The sequence below is a fragment of the Sphaeramia orbicularis genome, chromosome 22 (genome assembly GCF_902148855.1).
Source record: "Sphaeramia orbicularis chromosome 22, fSphaOr1.1, whole genome shotgun sequence".
Classification (NCBI taxonomy): domain Eukaryota; kingdom Metazoa; phylum Chordata; class Actinopteri; order Kurtiformes; family Apogonidae; genus Sphaeramia; species Sphaeramia orbicularis.
This window is the reverse complement of record NC_043978.1, coordinates 36,949,787-36,974,512: the sequence shown is the minus strand read 5'-3', so window position 1 is coordinate 36,974,512 and position 24,726 is coordinate 36,949,787. Positions and strand designations below refer to the sequence as shown.

Genomic DNA, 24,726 nt, shown 5'->3' with positions numbered 1-24,726 from the left:
CTGTCTCCATGCAGATATTACCTCATGAAATCCAAATCTTTTTTTTTTCCTGTCTCGTCTCTGTTGACAGACACCTGAAGTTCTGCTGACTGGTGAGATCCTAGGACAACTGTCAACGGCTAAGCTAGGGTCAGAGATCCCCAGCTGGAAAAGTCAGGCAGGATGAGCAGACTTTGTAATAGGCTCAACATTATCATGCATATTTTAGAACAAGAAGTGAGGCAGGGATGTACTGGAGAGTGCAGAGGGCCTACAGTCATATTTTCCATTGATATCAAAGCCATATGGCTGGGTTTCATGAAATAGTTGAGGCAGTACACTGTGTCTGGCAGAGTTAAATATGAGAAATTAATGTGGATGAACAAGTTGGATGTGTTACATGACGATGATGTGCAGTATATTATGATAAAAAAGGATGTACAGTTTGTTCAGAAATATGCTTAGATTTTTTTGCACATAGTCTTGTAAAAGAAGTTCCCATGACTGCTCGCTATAAAGTCAATGATTTCCTGCCATGTCTTATTAAAGTGTGATGTGAATAGATACAGTAAAAGCAAGTAGTAGGTGATACTGATCTCATCTCTGCACCCACTCACCACAAATGCACTGATTTTGTTAAAGGCATTTCTTCAGAGAAGCTTATTTCCCACCCTCTTCCTGTCACAGACTCTTGCAACTATGCCAATATATTACAGGATCCGTGTAAATATGCGCAGTGATGAGATTTTCTGCTCTGTGGACCAACTGTTCATAACTAGCTAGTGAGAATCAGCAGACCTCATAAAGAACAACAACATTACCCAGCTCCTCTGGAATGTCAACTGGGACAACATGGACCAAAGGACACAGACTCAATACACATATCTCATTCTACTATCATCCAGTGGCTGTTTTACAATACTTTGGCTCCAGCTCATTTTACTTATATCGATTAAAATGTAATTATCAAGAAAAAAAAACATAGTTCTGACCTTGCCACATTTCAGATCGTAATGGCTGATTAAGAGTGCTTTGTTTAATCACCCTCCGTTTTATTGAGTTGATGATAATTGCAGACACAAATGGAGTAATCATCATTATTCACATGAGATTAAAAAAAACAGCCATGTGTGGATGCACATAGGAGCCATTTCATTATCCCAACAGGCATCGAACACCAATAATCTGTCACAACTACACATCCAAGAGCTAAAATAATAGAAAAAAACTAAGAGGTTTATTGTAGAAATAAATTACAATACATGCCAATAACTAAAATGTGCATGTATTGTGTATAGCCAAAGAGTACATAATGAGGAATGTAATTACTATATTAATGCTCTCGTACCACACCAAATATTTTTATTAGTACTATTCAAATGAACATGTTTATATTTCTCTAACAAAGAAAACCACTTCATAAAAAGGCACAACAGCAGAGGTCTTTACAATGCTTGTTATTACATGGGAGTGCATTAAATTCAAAACAAAAATTAAAATGTTTTATCATCATTCTTATTGTGGAAGTTATAAACAGCAGCACACACAAAGAATCGCAGGCCCAAACCAGGGTCAGAATTTCTCAACCACTTCTTGCAAAAATGCATGGGAACAGGCAAATTAAAGCTGGCGCCTTTGCTTTGTGCCTCAGATTGTTTCACATAACCAAATTTAAGTTGGCATATAATGTTAAATGATGCACCCTATGTTTTTGCATTTAAGCCACATCTGATGCAGAGGGTACAGTCCAGTGTCATTAAAAACATGACAAATGTCATGGAAAATAAAGTAGGTCCAACATAACATCGGGGCCTGCAGGCAGAGTAAAACCACTGCAGTTTAAGTGTATGTGTGTGTGTATATAAGCATGTATGTGTGTGTGCTTCCATCATGTAAGTCCAGCAACACTACACCACAATGTAAATAACTGGCGCTGCTAGAGCGTGTCCTGTAACTAGAGGAGCATCAGTGCTGTTGTGTGCATGCTTCTGCGGTGTTTGACTCATTTAGGGGCACAAGGCCCAGATGTCTGTTTTGGAAAACAAAACCTAAACAGATGAATATGGTAGCAGATGGCAAAAACATGCTGGTGCATCATGTTTGTCTTCTACTGCCTTCAGTGTAAGGGATAAATTTTGAAAACATGCCAAACATTGCCATTATATGAGAGGGAGCTTACCTTCTGGTCCACTATGGAGCACACCAGGTCCTTTACAGCAGACAGCGAGAGGTCACTGGCCTCCAGGTTGACTGTTTCTCTGGTCAGTCCGATCTGCAGCAGGAAGGACACCCCATGGAAGGAACCACGGGAGTTGGTGGGACTTGGGGCGCTGTGACTGCCGTTGGACAGCCGTGTGTAGACCGGCCCGGGAGGACTCGGCGATGGGGATGGGATGGTCGGCAAGGACGGGTGGTGTGGATGGAGAGAGTGGAGGAAGGCTCGAGGTAAGGACGGGGGAGAGGAGGCAGACATTGGGGTTCTTCCAATGGCAACGTGAAATGTTGAATTGCGAATTGTTCAAAGAAGACTGATATAAAAAAGGAGAGGGAAAACTCTGCAGGAGAAATTTTACTTCTCCGCAGTTGTAGTGAGTCAGCTTTGTATGTTCTGATCAGTATCGCTCTTTCTCACAAATTAGGATGGTAATAACCTTTCCGCCCACCTGAGATCACACACCACATAGTCATTCACAAGAAGGGCAGGTGATGGAGAAAGATCTGCAGGCTTCTGCAGTGAAATCACTGCAACAAACTTCATATCCTGGAGTGGTGTTCCTTCTCCAAACTGAAGTCAGTAATCCACTCTGACCACAGGAAGCCTGTCACCACAAACACACACACATACACACACACATACACACACACACACACACACACACAGTGCTATTTTTATGAAGAAAAAGTATTCACCTATCTGAATACAGTAGAAAAAGAAGATGACTGGTACACATCGGAGGTTCTAAGTTTGGTGTTGTCTGAATGAATCATCTCCTGTTTTGTGAACTCGTGTGTGTGTGTGTGTGTGTGTGTATATGGGTGTGTGTGTGTGTGTGTGTGTGTGTGTGTGTGTGGTGGTGGTGGTGGTGGTGGGGGGGGGTATTAGTTTGGATAAACATGCTCCAGCTAATCTCTGCTTTCAAATAATGGCACTAATAAAATGAGTTTAATCACCCACTAACATCAAAGCTAGCTTTAAGGGTATAAGTCCTAGACATCAATACTATTAGAAACGCATAATAAAACTTGAAATGTGGTGATTTAACTTCACTTCTGCTTGTGTCTAGCTGTGTAGTATCAGGACAAACTCTTACTGCTTTTATGCTAAAGAAGCTACAACTCAAACCTATGTGTAGTAGTTTAACATTAGCTTTTTTTTTTTTTTTTTTTTTTTTTTTTTTTTTTACTTTTTCCAAACTTAGCGGAATAACGTTGCTACAGCACTTTATACTCGGACAGCACAACGAAAAAACAGTTGTCGAAGACGTGCAAAAGTGGATAAAGTCTATGTTTGAAGTGTTTGAATCATTTCTCTACAAACATCTGGAACTTCTGAACATCTGCACCCCTCCCACTTTCGATTGGTTTGCTGGCAGAACACAACCCGTGTCTCGAATGCCAGCAAAACAAGTTATACAAGCCGCCGAATGTGCACTTTCACAGGACACTTAGTCGCAATTTTTCACCGTCTCTTCTCGTAAAGTTCGTTTTAAACCAACCGCCGTCTTGAATGTTTGTGAAATGATACTTTACCTTCACAGTCAGCGAAGGGCGCTTTTCTTTCCATTGTGAGTGGACTGAAGAAACTTTGTAACTCCATCAACTGAGGAAAGCACACTCGGAACTTTATTATTCTACAGGTTTGACACAAAAACACGGCGCCGGTTCTTTTATATGACCACAAGCGCGAGACTACTTTAAGATACGCGCGCGCCGATACAAACCGAGCAGTCCATTTAATTTCTCTTATCTTTAATTCCAGATTGTAAATTCATGCGCATCTTATTATCCTTCCAGCTGTGACTACTCCCCCTGCTTGACGAGAAAAAGAGCAGCGGCCCTCGCTGGGGTTTGGAGTCTTTTTATTATCTCCGCATAACTGACTTTCCATGTGTGGGAAGGAAAAGTTGAACTACAGTCCCTGTGAAGCAATGGCGCCTCTGATGGAGCCCAAGCCACTGCGCATGTGCATTTCTTTTCCGTTATTTTAACTAGGCCTGCCAAGAAAAAAAAACTTTATTCTACAAAAGTCGGACCAGTTTGTAACACTGCTTTTCAAAGAAGCACGATCGACGAGTCCTAAGGGGCCCTTGAAGGGGTTTCTGCAGGAATATGATTCACTTACATGCAAACTAAAAAGAAGTTTGCTTGTAGATGACTGTTTTTAGTCCATACTGTTAAATTTTATGTATGTGAGTGCATGAGGAGATGGAAAGTTTAATTTGATGAAATTTAAGGAAGCTGCACTTAAAGCTGACAAAGAACAGGAAGGAGGGCTTGATTTTGCAAGGATGCTTACGTGTTTGTTTTTTTTTTCTCTTTACTGCCAGGCCTTGTTTTTTGATGAACTGATACATGGAAGATTACTCAACAAATTTTAGGAACTGGCAGTCTTACACTTGCTATGTGAGGTTTTGCAACTCAACAGTGGAATAATAAGATTATTACCTGAGGGTGCTGTGTAAAATACACATAGAAACAGGCGACAAATACTCAGAGCATAAAATACAGTTTATTTATTTAAAAAAAAAAAAAAACATGAAAGTATTAATACTGTGGAAACGTTGGGTCAACTGTCTGTGCCCAAGCCATGAGGCCTCCGCTAATGTCCTTCACTGTGATGCTGTCCACCTCTGATCCACTCATCTTCTCCAAAACCTGCACCGCTTTCTGAGAGTCATTACCCAGTTTACAGATGACAAACACTGGAGAAAACCACAGAGAAACAAACAGAAGACATGCATGTGTAGATGGAATAGAAGCTTTAAAGAAGTGACATTTTGCTTTTTTAAAATGGAATTATGCATTTTAAAACATTTCCCTGTGGTCTACATAAACTGTAAATGCTATGCTTGGGTCTGAATTCTTCATTAATTAAACTCCACAGGTCTATCTTCAACCCTATTTCTGAGTAATGACACCAGAGAGGTCATTTTGAGCGCTGGCCCTTTAAATGCACATGAGCCACTTCATGCCCCACCCCCTCCAGGTTGTTGGCCGTGCTGCTCTGTCACGTTCAACCAATAACTGAGCATTTTAGGTAATCGGCTCGAAGTTTGGACATATTTTCAGTATGGACTACAACCACTGCTGCTGACAAACAATTATGGCATATTCGAAGAAATGTTCATCGGAAGTCTTGACCTTATATGTGCAAATGTCGTGACATAACTAGTTATAAGACTTAACAAATTAAGCAGGAATTAAAACGGGTTGTAGAAATCCACTCAATTTTTAACAAACTGAACATAAAGATAGCTTTGCAGCACCTGGAGGATTCACATTCAAACTTTTTGAAATATTAGGGTCCACAAATAAATGTACCAAAGACTAATAAAAGTGGGTTTAGCAAAATATGACACCTCTAAACTGGGATTCAATTCATGATCAATGTAATTCAGTTCAATTATGCATTGATATGTGAAAAAAATTAATTTAATAAAGTGACAAAAAAACTGCATTGGACTTTTAAATGGATGTTATAAAAAGCATAAACAGGTAAATGTTTGATCCAGTCACAGAAGACAATGTAATGTTCTAAAGCCAGGAATGCTAAATTTAGCTCACTGATAAAGAAACCTCAACACAACTGACCTACTATACTCAGCAACACCAAAATAAAGTTTTGAATATTCATTTGTCTTAAGCAGGCCAGCTGTTCAGGTTGACCATACTTGTTTTGGAAAAGGTATTGCCTAGCAACACCATTACAACCTGCTACGAGCTGTCCAAAATATGCTGTCAGCCCGGCAGTTTGAGACTACACAGCGGACAATGAATATGCACAAGTGGCTCTACGTGTCTGTTCATTTCAAACAACATGTACGGACCTAAATGGTGTTTTGACATGTTACCTGGAGGCCTGCAGTCACCTGCCGTCTGCTGTTTCAACTGGCTGATTTTCTCCTGAAGTAACTGGATCTGTTCACTCTTCCTCTCCTCTAAATTTGAGAGGGGAATGTCTGGTGGCAATGTAGGAAGAGTAATTGTGTGGATACAGGGAAGAGACAAATATGGACACACTGTAGAATTATGACCCTATGAGACTGATTTTTAGTCTCCATCATGCAAGGATACTGAGAGAGAAGGGTAAATGGCATATATCCACTTCCACAAGAGGGCGTACATCCAACAAGAGATGGGGATCTGAGTTGTCCAATATTGATTTATAATCCTGAAATTACAGTTAATAACAGTTGTTAATGCACAAATATTAACGTTACAATAAGAGAGGGGTGTGACTTTAACTTTTGGCAAAATCTACTGATTTGTATCTCTACAGTTAATGAAAAAAAACAAATGACTCATAGCAAATGTTGGAATAGGTGCTGTTTGGATATGTATTAGTCGAGTAAAATGAACATTTTAACTGCTTTTCCTTAAATCGCAGGAAACAAAACTGTTTCTAACTGGAGCCCCTTGCACAATCTCGATTACAGCCCAATCAATCATGATCCCCATCTCTGAGCTTAATGACTCAGCGGGTTTGAAAGCGCCAATTCTGCAGAAATATAAACAGATGCAATACACTACCACTACTCTCTGTGCCAAACAGAACATGTTATTCTTTCCCATAGAAAATCTACAGGCACATTTTAAGTCATTTCCCATTTGGGGTTGGGTCAGTGCTGAGATGTAATCAGTTTATAAATGCACATGAAAACTGAGAAAATTGTGAGTAATCATACAATAAACATGGCTAAATACAGGGAGTCACGCAATGGTCAACTGTTCTGGGGTACGTTCCCTACCTTTACTGTGATCCTCTGATCTCTGGAGAGGAGGTTGAGTTTTCGGCACTGAAACACACAGAAAATTAGGTAATATAGTTATTTTCCTGCAATTAGGGGATAATTGCTTGTACTTTTTAAGTGTGAAATTAAATAGCAGCATTCAGTTGATATAAGAAACATGTCTTCTCACGACAGAAAGTCTTTGGTCCTCTCTTAATGCCTCTTTTATTACCGACCTTATCTGTTGCAGCGGACCCACAGAAGGTCTCATAGTCCACCAGTCGGGTCACACTGGGGTTCTCTCCACATACTGCACAGTCAGCCTGCTTGGGGCGAAGCCTGATGGACCTGAATTTGGCACCAAGACCATCAAACATCACCAGCTGCTGGCCACAAGAAGCTGGGTTGCATGGTCAAGGAAAAATACTACTTTGTTGAGCATGTTCCTGTACAGCTTGACTAAGAGAATAAGCTGGCAAGTCTCCTGCTTCTGTATGAAAGCCATAGCAACAGTCTACGTAGGAAAACACTACCTTGGCTGACGCACCAAAGCCAGGTGTGAGCATGAGTGTCACAATGCAAGATAGGGCAAGTCTATTGTCTGGCAGACTCAATATGACCATGAACATAGCGATCACAGCAGCTTTATCAAAGTTCAAATAAAGACAGGGGGGACAAAATATATCCGTTTGTGTTTTCCGTCCTGTCCGTCTCCCTTACAACAGCAAAATCTGTTTCAGCATTGTTTTTTAATTCATCTGAAGGACCTAATAGAAAATTCTACACAGCAAATAGGGCGAAGAAAGATATTATATGTAATGTGTACATTTAGAATAAAAAAGCAAAAGATACATCCTTGTCCAGACGCAATCTTGAGGACTTCCAAAGCCTGCAAACAGCCCATTATCCCTGGAACTTGAGCAAAAGTGCAAAATTTTTCCAATGAGTATTATTTACCCAGATTACACTAAATGTTCAAAGGGTGGGTGCTGGGAAAGTGAAGGTAACATTAAGTAAGGTAACTCACCCACTCCTAACACCCCTCCATCTGAACAATTGGTGACTGTCTCCGGAGGTGGGGGGAGTGGGTACAGGCATCTGTAGCAAGGGCCTCCACGGTAGTTATATACTGTCAACTACAGAAACAAATGTGTTCATATGCTGGTGAACTTGCATTATAAATGTAGACAAAGCCAGGCTGCACTGAAGGCCAAAAAGGCTTTGAACCCTACCTGTCCCTCCATTCTCAGGGCACTAGCCGACACCAGAGGCTTACCACTGAGCACACAAGCATCATTTACCAGATAACGTGTGGGGACATTGTCTGAACAATCAGCCACGATGTCATATATGAGGTCAAAGAGTCAAGGAGTCATCAGACAAAGTTCATCGATGAAATAAATAATACAGTGACCTAATATATGAGGCTTCTTACTGAATTCCATGCATTATAGCTAAGGTTTTACGCAATGTCAACAGTAACATAAACTTAGAGCTACAGTAGATGTAGGTTCATGGCTTTGCAGGAGGATATTGTTGAATGAGTTGCAAGGCGTTCTCTGGTGAGAGCTGTAGGTGGTAGGGAATACATTCTACTGTTGAGTTCAACCTGGAGTTTCAAGTGTCAAAGAAAAAAAAAATGCAATTATTTTACAGTAATGCTTCACAAATTGCAACTTAAACAGAAACAGATTGATATTTCTGATTTATGGCAGTCATTCCTATTCTTTACTGCCAATATCCACAATTAGGCTAAACATCTAAAAGAAGAAGAAACACTTTGATTTATGCATAAAGTAAGTGATGACCAATAAAAATTAAAAAAATAAAAACAGAGGAAGGGGGTGATCAATCAGCAATGAGTAACAACCAACAGTGTACAATCATGAAAATCTAAAATGTGCAATAACTACTGTACTTACCTCTCACTGTCCTCTGCACCTTAACTAGGTAGGAATGTGTGAATGTGTGACTTGACAGAATGGGAGAGGGGCAGGGTGTGTGTGTCTTTGTTTTTATTTTTTTTACTATTTATTACTATTTACATTTTTTGAATTTCCTTTTTTACTCAAGAAGTACTGTTTTTACAAGTTCATCAGAATTTCATTGTGTGTGCTCTGTTTATACAATGAAAATAAAAGGAATCTTGAATCTAGAATCAACATATGCCACAGCAAACCGCTTAAGTTATTTGCCAGTCAGAGAAATGACGCCCTCATGTGGCTATGGCTCTGCAGCATGTGTCCTGACCACAGTAGGCCCACTCAGAGGGACCAGAAGCACCAAAAACAGCTGTCTCTAAAATAACATGTTTACACAATATTTGCAGACTGCAGAGAAATACACAACCAAATATAACCTGTGGTGAGACTAGAGAGCGCCAGCATACATTATATAGCAACCAAAGGGTCGCAGAAAGCCTCCAAATACACCAATTATCATAGTTACTGAACATTTACTAATAATATCAAAGTACTGACTTCTGTTTTAGAACTTCCTGTACAAATTTTCCACAAATGAGCACAAATGCCTGTCTCAACCACTTTCAAACATCTCTGCTTAGCTTGTTTACACTGGTATTCAAGTAGCTGTCGTACACACTGAGTGATCAGTACCTTCTGACTGCACTGGCAGCAGACAGAGCCTTGGCATGGCCTTGGTTCTCCTCTCCATGAAGCACCTGTCTGTGGAGGTTACTGAGCTCCACCTCATCATAATCCAGCAGGCCCAGGCGTCCTGTCGAAATGCATAAAACTGTTAACTACTTAACACTTTCATTACAATAACTAATCTAATCAGTCTGTGGATGGTTCATTGGCTCCACACAGACCTCTGCACCACCTACCTCATATCTATTTTCAATCACAGTATCTAGGTTAGACACATACACCACTAAAAGGTTGTATCAAAGTACTGGGAGAAGTACTGGTAATTATGGTTGCAACCTTTCCCCTAACTTAAATATTTATTTCAGCCAGATATAGTTTTAATCTTATTAATAACTTTATTTAGTCAGGCATGAGGACCCTCTGCATATTCATCTGTGGTGAAATAAGTATTCAGATGTACTGCTGTGAAGGAAAAAGTACTCTATTACTAGGATCCTATAGACAGAACTGACAAAGCCACATAATGTTATTATCGTTTTATTGCCCAGCTCTATGTTTATGTGATTTTCAGTCTAGATGAGATGAGACATCTGGGTCAGCTCTCTGTCACACACTACAGTTTTCCGAACTACATGGGAAAATGGTCACTTCATTCAAGGACGTGGAATAACACAACTCTTACATATTTGAGCAGTAACATGAATGATCTTTCACAAAACCTAGTAAAAGTACATCGAGTACAGGCAGAGAAATGGACGATTTGACATTCAGCTCATAGTTCATTTGTCTGTTCTGTTTGTCAGGTACCAGTATGCTGGCAGCGTGGAGTCCAAATACAAACATAAGTTAATTGTTAAAAGTGGTGACCAGCTGATTGTTCCACTATGGATCAGTTCATAAATTTAATCTGAAATGGTCAAATGGTCTATCAGTCAGTTTTGAGGAATAAACACCACACTGTCAAAATACGGACAGTCCTGCATTCACTTTTATATTTACAAATAATGAATGGAAGACTATTTTCTTCTGCAGTAAATAATTATGACACTTGTTTCAGACAACTATTATGAAGAAAATCAGATTCTATGATAGTGAACAGGTCAAATCCAGGGTTCCTACAGGTTTCTACAAGTACAATTTAAGACTTTTTAAGACTATTTCGAACAGAATTTAGTACCTATTTCATGGCCATTCTGGCAAAAATTTGTAACTCCTAGAATTTAGGAAAAAATGTATTTATTTACTCCAATGCTTTGATTCCCACCATTCCTAGTAATTTCTCACCAGGGGCCGCAAAGTTAGAGATAACTAGTTCCTAATTTCAGTATAAATTGTTGGGTTGGAATGGGTCTAACTGATTCGACTAACATAACTTTCTTTGCAGCTTGAACATTTCCCAGACACATTTAAACACATTTATAACAGTTTATGGCAACATAACTTAAGATCTACCATAACAAATGTAATACCTTTTAAAGACTTTTTTAAGGTAATAAATGCAGATCTATAAATTCAAGACTTTTAAGAATTTTTAAGACCTAGTGGGAACCCTGAAATCAATGCTTTTGCACTTTCTTAATTAAGGACATTATTGATATAAGCCTAAGTTACAAATGAGAAAGCAAATGATTATGCGTACAATTTAAACAGAAACCCTAACCCTGCCCTGCAAAAAGAACTGATAAGAACATCGTTAAAGCACAAACATATCTTCAAATGCATACAGATTTATAAACAGTATCGATACATTAGCACGGATAAAATTATCGTAACAATACCCACCTCTACTCTTGAGTAAAAGTAGTTGCTTCATTCCACCTCTATTATTAACCAAATAACATACTTACCAATGCCTGCTGCTGCAAGATACTGTGCCAGGGGACAACCCAGTCCTCCACAGCCCACTACCAGAACTGATGTCTTGGACAAGTTCAGCTGACCTGCAACAAAATTAAATAAATAAATCAAGATTGATTATACGGCAAGAAGCATTGCCATGCATCTCATTTGGCAGAATGTGTGCTGTGCATACTGACAATACCTCCTACCTTTGACACCCAGCTCAGGCAGGAGGAGCTGTCTGCTGTACCTCATGATGTCCTCATTGCTGAGAGCTGGTTTGGCCCTTAGGGGGGTCAGGGGGGTCACTTTGCCATGCAGTTCAAGTGCTGGGGCATGGCTCTGAAATCACAACAATAAAAATAACAGATATTAGAGAATAAAGTGGAAGCAAAGGCTGTTGTGATGAAGGGATCACAGGTTTATACACTTTCCTCTAAACCAAAACAGATACTAGATGCTCCACATAGAGGACTGCTTCCTCTCAATTCACTATCAGACGGTTAAGTTATAAAAGACTACAAAGTCAGCAATGTTACAACTATATCCTCCAAGTTTTCTGTTGGCTTACGACGCGATAGTCAAATTCACCTTCCGTACAGAAATGCAGTATCTGAATTGGTCTTCTTACCTTTTCAAGTTGAGCTAATTTACACTTCAGAGCTGCTATCTCTCTGTCTTTCTCTTCGAGCAGCACCTTCAAGCTGCACTCCTCCTCAGCCATCTCCGCTACCCAGCACAAATAAGGAGCAAGCACCAAAACGTATGTTTATAAAAACTATACAAGTTTCAGTTAGTTACAATAAGACTGTGACAGGAAAACGGACACATGCAGAAACCGGAGCTACACAAACTTCCGGGTTTACCACGTGAACGTAGTACCACGTGATAGGTGACGCTTGACACGCCCATCATATTTTCAAGAAAAATTAATTAAATTTTTACTGAATTGAAGGTTCCTTTGTAAGTATATGATAATGTACTATTTTAGTTGCATAAAACTGAAAATTAAAAAAAAATGTAATGAGCCTTAAATCAGTGACTGTATAAAAATATTAAATCTGCTCCAACGTAGTTTTATTGAATTTATATTATTGTGACTAAAATGAGATGAGACTATGTATGGTTCTAAGGGTACAAAAAAGAGGGGGGAAAAAAAGCATAAACACGAGAGCAGAAGTATTTCCCTTCAAATTATTAATCAGTAAGTTGGAGTATTAATGGCACCTTCTTGGTCAGTCTTCTTAGATATGTGTGGAAATAGTAAATATTTATGATCTGTTATCATATTGTTGCCCCTTGCAGTGAATGGACACGCAGTGTGTGGGGCGCACAGAGCTCCACAGTGACGCGCTGTGGTTTGAGAGCCTCGGGTCCTCCCTCCTGCTTTTCACATGATCCGTAAGCTTTCAGAGAGGAGAGACAGGAATGTGGAGAGGAGCGACAACAACGATGGCTGAGCGAAGCCACTGTTTCTCAATAACGTGTTTATTTAACACTGTGGCTACATGGTTGATATTCATCCACTGCACCAATGGAATTCCCTGGACACAAGAAAAGGTAAATAAATTAAGAGGATAATTTCACATTTTGATACCTATACATGCTTTTTGTTGCCACATTTGGAGCTCAGAACACCTTTTACATATTGAAATTTCTTGTACATTTTATTTAATTTCTGTTACCATTTAGCACTTTAATTAGAGTAATTAAAAATCCTAATTTTGATGACTTTTCAGCATAGTAAAGTGAACCTATGGATCCAGTCTTCTGCATAGATTAACTGGATAAAGATTTTAACTGGACATAATAATGAGAGTTGTGTGACTGTGAAGTGTTTCTATTTGTAGTATCTATTTTATTCTATTTATACTGGTATTGTAATCATTAAAATATGGTCAAAGTTATTAAGATAATTTTGCAGTTATTTAGGATGTATGTAATTTCTTGATTGTATTCCAGCCATTCTCTGCACTGCCTCTCAGTAGCAGAGCTGTATGGTTCTCTTGAGATGAACCTGGGCATGCCTGGCCATTCATTTTTCTCATTTATGTTCCCCTTTCCTCTTGCCTGGTTGCTATGGTTGCAACACTGTCATCACCATTGATCCTCCAATTGTACGTCTTGGTATTTATAGACCTTAAGTGGACCCCCATTTAACCCTTTTCTGAGCCCAGTGAGCCCCAGCTCTATAAGGACATAGTGACTGTTTGTGACCACATAATTATACCTTTTGCACTCTGTAATTACTATAATGATGTTTAAGTGAGTCAGTTCCCAGCATGTTTTGTGAGTGTGTTTTTGTTGTTTCAGTGGCATGGAACAGGTTTAAGAAATGTGATTTTCCTTGCTGTTTTAAGAAATTAAAATTAAAATTTATAAGGAATTTTCTGTTGATCTGAAAAACACTGTGATCATATGCACATCCCTAAAGGACACAGAAACAGATAGTTGAGACAAAATAAGTCTATGAAACCTTGGGCTCTTGACATGTTACAAATGGATGACAGAATAGAAAGCAAAATGTGCAGACAGCAGTATTAAATGACCTCAGACCCAGTGAGCTATATTAGAACTTCAGGAACACAGGTTTGTTGTGACTTATACAGGTTTGGTCAGAAAACATAAAGTACATTACAATCAGTGAATGAATAAGTCAATCATTGCATCATTGATTTTCTCATGTTTGACATTAGTGACTTAAAAGCAACACCTTTGGAAAAATGGCATTTGAAGTATAGATTGGCTCAGTACAACATGCTTTTCATTTCCACCATATTGCCAATTAAATTGTACCCAGAAGGCCTGTTACTGAAGATGGCAGATGTACACGACTCTGGTATTTATCATCAGCATCTTCTCCCTTATTCTCCACCTTCATTGTCTGTTCAGGTTGTTACCAGGACAACCACGGATCTTTGCAGGTGGACTTTGAAACCCATTGGGATTGTGGGATCAATATGTTTTTTTAACCCACGATTGTGATTTCCCATCCACTGATTAGACACATGGAGCTTGAATCTTAATCATAATCTATATTTTGGGTCTGAATGTACACAAAGTAGCTCATCTATCGTTGTACTGTCTGTATTGTAGTATGGTATAAAGCACACTTCACACTTCTGCTCCAAAACTCGATAGATCTGTGCTTCACTTATGCAGTTCAGTAACCATTCAATCAATGCCTATTCACACTGGTGTAATTGGCTCTTGTTTGGCTCCCTGAAGAGCTTCTAAATTGAACTTCACTGCTCATCCAAAACACAGTGTTTTACACAGACCTGGTTTTGTGTCTATTTTTGTGTCGGTCTTTTTAGATTTACAGTAACTGTTGGTTGATCTGATTAGGACTTTCCAATGCTATGAAAAGTTGACTTCTTTATTGTGAAACATTATCATTAGTGGTTCTGTTTTTTATGCGTCACCTATATGTTGCTCAACCAACATGCATCACACAGTAATGTCTTCAGCTCTTACTAAGTGGTGGTTGATCAGAAACTAGCTAAAAATAGATATGGTTACATGGAATTTTCTTGTTCAGCTGCATTCATTTGCAACACATGCAACCTATGTGATTATTATCAGTTGTAAGCCTCTACTTTACAATGTTTATCATTTATTGTCTGTTAGGATCCTCAATAGTCCCAGTTGTACTTTATCTACCAACAATAAATTACATTATCACAATCATTTTATGAGAAGAGATAAAAAATATTTTTATTCCAACTTTATGATAAACAGTGTACATCTCAGACAGTCAGAAGATGGTTTTGAAAGAATTCAACATCACAGTACTTTCAAGTCAACACACCCAAATTAATCACATCCTATACCTGAAATAATCTATTAAATATTATATTCATTGTCAAGATCTGTTGAACAAAACACAATAAAGAAGTTCCTAAATTGACATTCCCATCAAGTGTATTTAACATTGTTTTGTGAGTCATTCTGTGCTGCAGTTTCCCATTTGTTGTTGTTCAGTTCCATCACAGAGCTGTCACACTAACATCAGATGAAGTCCGGACCGCTCTGTCTCACACTAGCCTGGATCAGATGTGGCAGAGGGACCTGAGGCCACTGCTAGTCACCAGGTACCCAGGATCTGCAGGCAGCCAGGCTGTGCAGCAGGTGAGTTTATCATTTCAGCCCAGAGATGATGAATCAAGTTTGAAGGAATCATGAAACACAGGACATGATGTTAATAGATGGTATACACATGAGGTTTACCTTGATGTTCAGAGGGGGATGGGAGCTGTATATCAGACATGGGAAGGATGTAAATTTCAGGACATATCATCAGTAGTGTTGTCAATATGGATGTTGGAATCAGCAGTCAACAATACTTAGATCAAGTTGCCGGACCTCAGGTTTGTTTTAGTTAGCCCACTCTGAGGTCCAGTCTTACGCTCCACTACAGCTATGGATGAAAATTCCAGGGAGATGTTGAGAGGGGGGTGGGAGCTGTATCTCAGACATGGGAAGGATGTAAATTTCGGGACACATCATCAGTAGTGTAACTTTGAGTCATTGGGTGTTTCGGCCTTTCAACAAAACGACAATTCGACATGATTTTTTAAATTTATTTATTTATTTAGCTGTGGTACAAGCTGAATGTTACACTGTAAAATCCAGTTAGTTATCATTACTTAGAAAAAGCATGCAAACTGATTGCACTTAAAAAAACAAATAAAGAGAGCTAGGTATTTCAAGTTGTATTAACTAGTGCTTCTTTTGTAGAGTACATTTAAAACTGAGTTTGAGCAACTAAAACAATCAAGTAGAGTGTACTTGATAACTCACTTTAGATGTACTCTCGACTTAGTAAAGACTACTCAGAATTATTATTTTAATCTACTAAATGTTTGCATGTGAAACTTACTCTGTCTCTAGTCCCTATAACACACTTACCTAAATTAGACTAGTTTAGCATGTCTAAGTTATATTTACTTGAACAGCAGTCTGACTTACTTGCTAAAACCATGCAAACTGATTGCCTTGAAAAAAGCAGGTAAGTGTTACTTCAGCAATCTAAGTGCCTTAAATATACTGATTACATTTACTGTTTGTCTTTTCATTTTGCCTCCAGCATATCAAAACAACCCTTAGTTCCCTCGGGGCAGGATGGGAAGTGACAGAGGATGGGTTTGTGTCACAGACCCCCTACGGCCCCCTACCTTTCACCAACATCATTGCCACCCTCAACCCGTCAGCCAAACGTCGCCTGGTCCTGGCCTGTCACTACGACTCCAAGTACTACCCACCACAGTATTCAGGGAGGGAGTTTCAAGGCGCCACAGATTCTGCTGTTCCCTGTGCAATGATGCTGGAGCTGGCACGAGCCCTAGATGAAGAACTGAAAACCCAGAAGGTAATACATATCAGACACGTTACAGTTTACGATAAGTTAAAAGTCATGGAGAAGTGCCCGGGAACCAGTTCAGGCAGGTGATTTGAGCCCAGTCTGATATGACTACAATAATTTCCCAGCTCACCTTTTACTCATCAAAAGCAGCTGCAGCCCCAATACCTATATGTAAACATTTAGTATCTGTAAAGAGTGATAAGCTCAGAGCCCAGATGCCAAATTCTGAACACATCCTGATGCTGTAATAAACATTGATCTAAGACCTCCACTTGAAATATCCTCCTATATTTTAGTCTACAGGTGTAGTTGTCTGAGAGTCTGTTTGCATAAACCCTTTGCATGGGTTACTTTAACCCATAAAGACCCAGTGTCACTTTTGTGGCAGTTCCCAAATTAATTTTTGTCTATATTTCACCTTTCTTAAATGATTTCTCACCATTTATTCTAATATTACCTTACCTAGGCCATACCTAACCGAACAGGCCACCCAGCTCCTGGTGCAGACTATGGTTATCTCCCGTCTTGACTACTGCAATGCTCTTCTAACGGGCCTCCCAGCTTGTGTTGTCAAACCACTACAGATGGTCCAGAATGCAGCAGCGCGTCTGGTCTTCAATCAGCCTAAAAGGGCACATGTCACCCCCTTACTCATTGAGTTACACTGGCTACCCATAGCTGCCCGCATAAAATTCAAATCTTTAATCCTAGCCTACAAAATTCTCCGTGGGTCTGCTCCTGTCTACTTAGGTGCACTAATAAAAGCTTATGTCGCCCCACGACCACTCCGCTCGTCTGGGGAACGTAGTCTGGTGGTCCCCAGACCTTGTACAAGACAATCCAGGCTCTTTTCATGGGTCGTTCCACGTTGGTGGAACGCTCTACCAAGTGCTACAAGAACAGAGTCATCCCTGCCTATCTTCAAGAAGCTCCTGAAGACCCAGCTCTTCCGAGAGCACCCCCTGTCCTAGCACTTTCAAATATTCCATTTTAAATATTCTAATAAGGTTTTTCCCAGGACAACCACAGATTCTTTCACGATTATCTCTGGACCTGCTGCGGTGGTCCGGCCTCTTCCCTGCCCTCATCATCACCACTCACTTATCCTCAACCGCCTCCATGTGTCTCCCCCTACTCCCCCCTTCTCCCCCTCTCCCCCAGTCCCTATCTCTATCGCTCTCTCTTTTTCCCCTTCTCTACTCTCTCTCTTTAACCCCAACTGGTCAAGGCAGACGGCCATCCTCCAGGAGTCTGGGTCTGCTCGAGGTTTCTGCCTGTTAAAGGGAAGTTTTTCCTCGCCACTGTCACCAGTCACAAGTGTTTGCTCCTGGAGGATTCTGTTGGGTTTCTGTAGAATTGACTTAGAGTCTGGTTTTGACCAACTCTATATATAAAATGTCAAGAGATAACTTTTTTGTGATCTGGCGCTATATAAATAAAATTTGATTGATTGAGTGATTTAATTGGTTTTCCCCTGTAAGTCGCTTTGGAAAAAAGCGTCTGCCAAATGCGTAAACATAAACATAAACATAAACATAATATTATTCTCTGTATTTTGCATTTTTTTCTGTGAAACTCATGTATTTTCCTATATTTAATTTTCTGATCATGTAGATGTTCATAAAAGCTCAGATTAAAGTTGAGAATTATTATATCAGAAGCAGAGAAAACTGAAGAAAAAGTGACTTTTTCAGTAAAATATATCATTAACTGAACACAAAACAAGTGTCTCCAACCACTGTCATTTATTAAACTCCATGGGTTTTACTGGTGAATTAATGTTGTAGCAGATCACGGTGTTTCCACGTTCACTACGGAGCCTCTCAATGTCCAAACAGATCATATCTGATGATCGTGATAAGATGAAAAACTGTATTTTACACCAATTATTTACATGTACTTATAGGATTCATGGATCAACAGGCATTAAACAGCTTCATCAGTAGATGGTTTTGGTTGCCATTTGCTGTTTGGGTCTTTATGGGTAAAAAACATTTTTCAGATGTGGTCATGAGTCATGAGGAAACAGGTTGGACCGGAAATTTCTCTAACTACAGCAACATAAAAACTTTTAGACAGTAACAGTCATTGTTAACCCTTTGTAGGGCACTCATAAAAATATTGTGAAATTCAACCTTTCAACCTTAGTGTGTCATTGGAGGACATTTTTTTATTGTTGTATAGAAATTCAAGGTCAGTGAAGTTACCATATTTGATTCCTTACCCATAAGTGGCAAAAAAAATAATAATAATAATAGTAAACCAAGAAGTAGCTATAAAAAATACAAGAAAAATACATGCAAGGTGAAGGGAACATGTATTTTAGAACTTTAGAACATCACTTTCAGAAGATTACAACAACATAAGTGCTGATCCAGACACCTGTCCACATCGACATGATCCCTTTGAACATCATTCCTTACATCATTAGTACCATTACTTCATGGGACCTAACAATATATATATATAAATTTTATTTTGTTATTGAATGTGTGCCATGCTGCTGCTGCAGTGTAATTTCCCAGTTTGGGATAAATAAAGTGCATCTATCTATCTATCTATCTATCTATCTATCTATCTATCTATCTATCTATCTATCTATCTATCTATCTATCTATCTATCTATCTATCTATCTATCTATCTATCTATCTATCTATCTATCTATCTATCTATCTATCTATCTATCTATCTATCTATCTATCTATCTATCTATCTATCTATCTATCTATCTATCTATCTATCTATCTATCTATCTATCTATCTATCTATCTATCTATCTATCTATCTATCTAACAGTGACCTGTATACAACTTACCTTATATCATTTTCTGCCTACTGAAGCATTGCAGATGTCTTATGTATGCAACAGGATGTCTTTAGATGGAAAATACATGCATCATGGGCAATCTAAACCATAATATTGGTTAATTACCCAGTACTATAAAACATATTTTGTATGTGTCTGCAAACACAGTCTAAATAGAACATCATTTCAGGACTAAATTCCACTAAAAATGTTTTAATTTCATAGTGACAAGTGCTAATTTACTGCATTAATGTGCGATTGTTTTTCACATAAACGATGCGAACAGCACATGGAGCTCATTAAGGATTCATGTAGCTCACTCTTCTGCCCTTTTCCTTTTTCAATGCTGAGATCAGACCCCTGTCTGACTGAGTGGACAGTGACAGAGCCAGTGACAGGTAGGGAGCAACCGAGGGAGATGTTTATCAGACTCAGCTATCTGTCACTGAGGTCACTGAGGGAATAAGAGTCACACTGAATACAAATAGCACTGGATGAAACTGATGGGAGGCATATAATCATTATTGGTATTTGTAAACCTGCCATTACAGAGGCACAATTTGGAGTTAATTGGAAGAAAACTGGAAACATCTTCATGTGTCATTGTAATCTCAAATCCACTAGGGGGCAGCAGAATGCAATCAATTCAACCTGGACTTGTCTTCAATGATAATCTCTTTGAATTCCTCTGCAGACCTCCAGTTCTGACCTAACCCTGCAGTTGCTCTTCTTTGATGGAGAGGAGGCCCTCTTCCAGTGGACTGCCACCGACTCCCTGTATGGCTCTCGCCACCTGGCTGAGAAGATGGAAGCCACCCCTCACCCTGCTGGAGCCACAGATACCAATCAGCTACATGGCATAGTACATCCCAGATCTTCTCAGCATTCTTTCCGTCCTTGGCTAGATTAACATAATCACTTAAGCACATTCGGGATCATCCCTTTGTTAGCCCACATCAGTTTCATGACAATCTGCTTTGTCTTAATCTTCTTTTACACAGAGAGACCACACAGACATCTTATATTTAAACAAATTAAATCATGCTGCCATCAGTTTCATCATCTGGGGGGCTAAATATCAAATGTATCAACATATTTAACTGGATGATAAAACTATGTCATGTTTCTCTGTAAATACCCCTGTATCCTAGCTATCCAGTGATAGTGTTACTGTTTATCTGCACTGTTTAAGTCAGACATTCTTATCTTGACAGATATAGTCAGAGTTGACATTGTCTAGTGTGTGGATGTGTATATACGTGGGTATTCATGTGTGTGAATGTGCATGTGAACAGACAGACTGGGAGCATTGATATCAGTGTGTTTCACTATGGAACACATGATGTCATTATCACACGTCAAGGCAAAGGAGCTCTGAGGTGTGATTATTATGTGAACAAACTTCTTGTCCAGATGTTATCTTCAGGATGTGCCGATAAAGTTTCTCATGAGACCTCATTAGTATTTTTACCAACACCCTGACTCCTCTTTTCCAGGATCTGTTTGTGTTGTTGGACTTAATAGGAGCGCCGAGTCCACGCTTTGGGAACCAGTTTGCAAGCACACAGCATTGGCTTTCCAGACTGCAGAACATTGGTAATGATCGCACACAGCTTACAGAGTCAAATGTCTCAGTGTTATAGATACTATGTAATGCTGGTTACTGTTGGGAGAGTGTGTTATAAGCATCACCAGTTATTAACACATCAATATGCAGATAGTCATTAGTATATGAAAGATAACATCAACATCAACTGTGCAAACAATCCTTCATATATGTTACACCGTATCTTTAATGTCTTGTGCTTTTTTTGTTGCATTTATTTTCCTCCTTAAATTCTCAGAACGTCGTCTCCACTCCATGAACACACTTGCGGATCATCCAAATAATGTGCAATATTTCTGGCCAAATGTTCCTGTTGGCCGAATAGAAGATGACCACATACCATTCCTGATCAGAGGTACGCACGCCAACAAGATAGATAGATAGATTTGACTTTATTTATCCCACCTTGGGGAAATTTCACAGTTAACAGCAGCAACATAGAACAAACAAGTGCAAAGAAAAGAAAAGACAGGTATAAAAACCACAAATGAGTGAGAAATAAAATATAAGAGAAAATGAGAAATATGGTATTTATATAAATATCTATATAAAAATAGAATTAAAAATTTTAAATGTAAAAATTTAAGTAGTATTTGGGTCCTTCTATGAAACCGGTCCCTAAAAACAGGACAGAGAGGCTAAAAATTCAAATTAGATGTAGACTAATGTTATGAAGCAAGTTTGGAAGCACTTTGGGTCTATTTTAAAAATAAATATTTACTAAGATAACATATTTTTATATTATTTTTATATAATTTTTATACAAAGATCTGCATGTAACACGGTAAAAAGGACACAAAAATTACACGCTGTTATTTTTCGAATATCTTTTTATTTTTTTACAGGTACATTTTGGGAATCGAACTGATTATATGCAAGGCAGAGTGTTTCACAAAAATGACCGCTGTTGCAAAATCAGTTATGATTTACATGTGTAAATGGGCAGGTTCCACATGCAATGTGAGTGGACATGATGGGTTACACACAAAACCTGGAATGAGACTGAGATTCATGAAAAACCCACATGTCTGGATTAGAAAAAACACTAGGATCATCAAATTTAACAAAGTGTCTTAGTTTATAGCAGTATATAGGACCATTTCAAGCCATGTTTTCCAGATCAAATGTCCCAATTTTGGTCCTATTTTTGGCCCCAATATTTGAATAAAAAATCATTGATTTCGGGATGGCTCAGAGCAAGAGTATAATTTTTATGCATTCATCTGAGGTCATTATTGGGTACATCCTGGGGGGAAATATGTCTAAATTTCTCTTTTATTATTGGGTCTAAAAAAGCTGGCAAAGGGCCTGGTACCAAAATGAACCCAGTTTCATAGAAGCACCCATATTTACATTGTGGTTGCACTTGGTGTGATATGGGGGTGGGGGGCTTTACTGAGAACTGTTATAAAGTCTGGTGGCTGTGTGGAGGAATGACCTGTGGAATCGTTCCTTCTTGCACTGAGGATGTAAAAGTCTGGTGCTGAAGGAGCTGCTCAGGGCCTCTCCAGCAGTGTAGGGGGTGGGAGGGGTTGTCTATGATAGATGTCAGCTTTGTCAACAATCTTCGCCTCCGTCTCCTCAGTGGAGTCCATTGGGCAGCCTATCAGATTACTGACAACTATCAGACTGATAATGCCATGTGTTATGTTCTGTTCGAAGATCCTCATCCTGTGCTTCTCCTGTTAGGTGTGTCTGTCCTCCACCTTATCCCGTCGCCCTTCCCGTCGGTGTGGCATACATTCGATGACAACGAGCAGAATCTGGATCGCACCACCATTGAGAACCTGAACAAGATCCTGCAGGTCTTTGTTCTGGAGTACCTCAACACCAGGCCTCAGACTTCAAATTCCCAAAATGCCCCTTGAGACTTCTAGAAAATGCTTTTAGCAGCTATTTTGTCTGTAGCAAAGACCTTAAACTCTGGACTGGAATACTTAACACAGGCTTAACTAACAGTTGAAAATCCACTTGATTCACTCATTTAGCATAGCACCTGTTTATAGCTTTTATTATTATTTTTACTTTTTGTTGAGAATTTTTTTGTCCACTCATATTTTAATGGATGTGATTATATATGGAATTTATTTCTTTTTCAGTCCACAAACCACCAGTCCCTAGCACACAGCACACAAGCACACAAGATCTTCTGGTTTTGTTTTGTTTTTTTTTTGTTTTTTTTTAATCACACTGCTCTCTTTATCTGCCCTCCCTTACACTGTGAAGTGAAATACAAGAGTCAGTGTTCATTTTTGGGTCTTGCTCCTGGAAGAAAAAGATTTTATGGATTTTATTTTTGTGAACACAAACATTGAATTACTTGAATTCACTCAAAGTCTTAAAATAACAAGTCTGACAATATCCATGGTCGTGTTGTAATGTTCAGGGTCCACGGTCAGTTACATGATGTGATAAATATATACCATACACCTGCATGGATACTGTTACACATGTGGGATAAATTATGTGGTGACACAAACTGTTTGAGCTACAGGGTATTTGACATTTCCTCTCCTTGAGTAAATCTGTTCAGTGTTTATAGAGTAAACCTGTCAAGTACAGGAAGTGGGTTTATTTGTATTATAACAACATCTTTACCCCTTCATATCCTGTCCATCGTAGATAGTGAAGTGGATGACTTCCTGTGCTAATGTTTCATGTGCCTGCCTTTGTTTGTGTCACATTATTAACCTGCTCTTAATGTAGCTCCCAGAATAATATACAGTACCAAAGCTGGATTTCCTTTATTTTGGCTCAGAAATAAATGTTGATTCAGAAAACAAAGAATTTCATTCACAGTTTATGTATCTTCTCAAGTCTTTGTTTTACTCTAAACATTTTGGGAGAAGAAGAGAAAGCAATTAGTTCTTCTTCATCGGTGAACCAGTGTGTATTTTATTTCCCACCTTTTAATGCAACAGGAGTACAACTTTTTAATACTTTTGTAACAGATGCTACAGTATTTCCTTTTCCACAGTTTCTACTCTCTTTTCTTCAGCAAAACAAACACCTCTATCCATCAGGCTCAGGCTCACCTCCACCACAGTCCCATGATTCATTTAATCCTATCATGAAGACCTCCCCTGGATTCCACACTATCCAAATCCCCTTCAATCCAGCCTTCTCCTATGAGAGCTGAACACAGCCCTGGAGCCCCATGAACCATAGTCAGAAATGTTTGGTCTGCTTAGCAACAATCTACACCACAAAAATGTGTCTTGTGAAAAATACAACTCCATCAAGGACCATTAGTCTTGGTGACTGTGATACACTTCTTAGTCTCCACCCAAACTGAAAAAAAGCATAAAAAATGAGGTGAACAGATATGCTTGGCTGAGCTACCTTTGTTTCACTTCTTTATTTTACACAGTTTAATCACATACATCCTCACAACAGTGTTGTTATTGTCAGATCAGTGTTGGAGTGGGTTGGGTTAAATCGATTTAAGGGAAATGCTTATCCTAGCCATTCCACCTGTCAGTCATCACCCAAATTATGAGACTCCAAGAAGGAGAGAGTATACACAGTATACTTTAATCTGAAGTAATAACTCTCATTCACGCTATGTTTT

General features: G+C 39.0%; 3 protein-coding genes across 4 annotated transcripts in view; 1 reads left to right on the top strand and 2 right to left on the bottom strand.

Moving 5' to 3' along the window:
- prkd3 (protein kinase D3) overlaps window positions 1-4,100 on the bottom strand; it is a 41,463-nt gene extending 37,363 nt beyond the window's left edge. For both annotated transcript variants that reach the window (XM_030127401.1, XM_030127402.1), the window contains exons 1-2: window positions 3,730-4,100; window positions 2,159-2,798 (exon numbers count right to left, since the gene is read on the bottom strand). In XM_030127401.1, coding sequence (XP_029983261.1) covers window positions 2,159-2,452 — 294 coding nt within the window. In that variant the 5' untranslated portion in view covers window positions 2,453-2,798; window positions 3,730-4,100. The remainder of the gene's footprint in view (window positions 1-2,158; window positions 2,799-3,729) is intronic.
- A 589-nt stretch (window positions 4,101-4,689) lies between these two features.
- On the bottom strand, window positions 4,690-12,230 carry mocs3 (molybdenum cofactor synthesis 3). Its single transcript, XM_030127689.1, has 13 exons — window positions 12,009-12,230; window positions 11,587-11,719; window positions 11,386-11,478; window positions 9,545-9,665; window positions 8,464-8,538; window positions 8,162-8,279; window positions 7,957-8,065; window positions 7,782-7,844; window positions 7,166-7,329; window positions 6,948-6,995; window positions 6,274-6,370; window positions 6,051-6,158; window positions 4,690-4,901 (listed from the first exon to the last, which is right to left on the bottom strand). The coding sequence occupies exons 1-13, from the start codon at window positions 12,099-12,101 to the stop codon at window positions 4,744-4,746; spliced, it is 1,380 nt and encodes a 459-aa protein (XP_029983549.1). The 5' UTR covers window positions 12,102-12,230; the 3' UTR covers window positions 4,690-4,743.
- A 533-nt stretch (window positions 12,231-12,763) lies between these two features.
- qpct (glutaminyl-peptide cyclotransferase) lies at window positions 12,764-24,481 on the top strand. Its single transcript, XM_030127632.1, has 7 exons — window positions 12,764-12,937; window positions 15,362-15,508; window positions 16,467-16,748; window positions 20,244-20,411; window positions 21,046-21,145; window positions 21,394-21,510; window positions 22,845-24,481. The coding sequence occupies exons 1-7, from the start codon at window positions 12,806-12,808 to the stop codon at window positions 23,021-23,023; spliced, it is 1,125 nt and encodes a 374-aa protein (XP_029983492.1). The 5' UTR covers window positions 12,764-12,805; the 3' UTR covers window positions 23,024-24,481.
- Window positions 24,482-24,726: the final 245 nt, after the last annotated feature.